At 41.0% G+C, this 1,145-nt stretch overlaps 1 protein-coding gene across 1 annotated transcript; it reads right to left on the reverse strand.

Moving 5' to 3' along the window:
• Positions 1-203: 203 nt before the first annotated feature.
• Positions 204-1,145, reverse strand: LOC110931174. Its single transcript, XM_022174581.1, has one exon. The coding sequence runs from the start codon at positions 1,143-1,145 to the stop codon at positions 204-206; it is 942 nt and encodes a 313-aa protein (XP_022030273.1).

Raw genomic sequence — 1,145 nt, forward strand, 5'->3', positions numbered from 1 at the left:
TAATGAATCTACCTTCAAAATACAACCCGTTGATCCTATTTCTCGAAGCATTAATCGCGACAATCTTATGAAACTACGCACTGTTTTTGTCCCCGAATCTCGTCCAATTGACTCTAGCCTTTTGTTGGATGTCCGAAACAAGAACAGACTTAAGTTTATCCACTTTAGCTCGAAGCTCAGCTCTTCTGCTCAATAATATCTATCTACTCTTCCAGCAAATTAATATCCCTAAGACGATCAGACGAAACCTGTTTCCTCCAAGACTTTATGTTTGCCTTAATGGTTTTAAGAGTATTGAGCAGAATCACATCCTTATATACCCCAACACCCCCCAATCCGACCATCTCAGACACCGAGTTAATAGCATTAACCACAATATCGGACAATTTTTTGCCGCCAATCCAAGAATTAAAAAACTTAAACGGGATGGGGCCAAAATCTGAAGTCAAACAAGACAGAGAGATCGGACAATGGTCTGAGAAACCCCTCTTATGAACTTCGGCAAGAGTATTTGGCCAGGAGCTTAGAAACTGATCGTTCACTAAGAACCTATCAAGTTTACTAAGCTTCACATCTTTGTGACCAGATATGAAAGTAAATTTACCTCCACACATCGAGTATTCCATAAGGCCAACACTCGAAATAAAACCATTAAAAGCTTCTGAGGATCCCCGATCAAACCTAGAGTTCACTCGTTCATCTTCAGACCTAACTTCGTTGAAATCACCCAAAAGAATCCAAGCTCCATCAAATTGGTTTATAAGAGATGTCAAATCTGACCACAACGATCTTCTACAATTCGGGTCATTTGGAGCGTGCAGATTAATCACATTAAATTTGACATTCACACCCAGCAACTGACCTGAAACAGAAAGGAATTTAGGGTTTTTAATGACCTGATCCGCCAAGAAGATGTCTAGATTCCATATAGAAACCAAGCCCCCGGATCTTCCGACAGAATCCACCGTATCGATGCACATCGGAGAAGAATCCCAGAAACGTCGAAGAACCAGCTCTGAAAGACCCGATTGGTGAGATTCTTGAATCCCAATAAACTCCGCTCTAACTTTTCTCTTTAGGTTACGAATCCACAGACCTTTCTGAGGGTCCGACACCCCATTTAAATTGACGGAGATAAAATTCAT

Source organism: Helianthus annuus, chromosome 3, assembly GCF_002127325.2.
Source record: "Helianthus annuus cultivar XRQ/B chromosome 3, HanXRQr2.0-SUNRISE, whole genome shotgun sequence".
Taxonomy (NCBI): Eukaryota; Viridiplantae; Streptophyta; class Magnoliopsida; order Asterales; family Asteraceae; genus Helianthus; species Helianthus annuus.

Excerpts from the sequence above, each read along its gene's own strand:
- LOC110931174 (XM_022174581.1), bottom strand. The coding sequence starts at position 1,145 with ATGAATTTTATCTCCGTCAATTTAAATGGGGTGTCGGACCCTCAGAAA.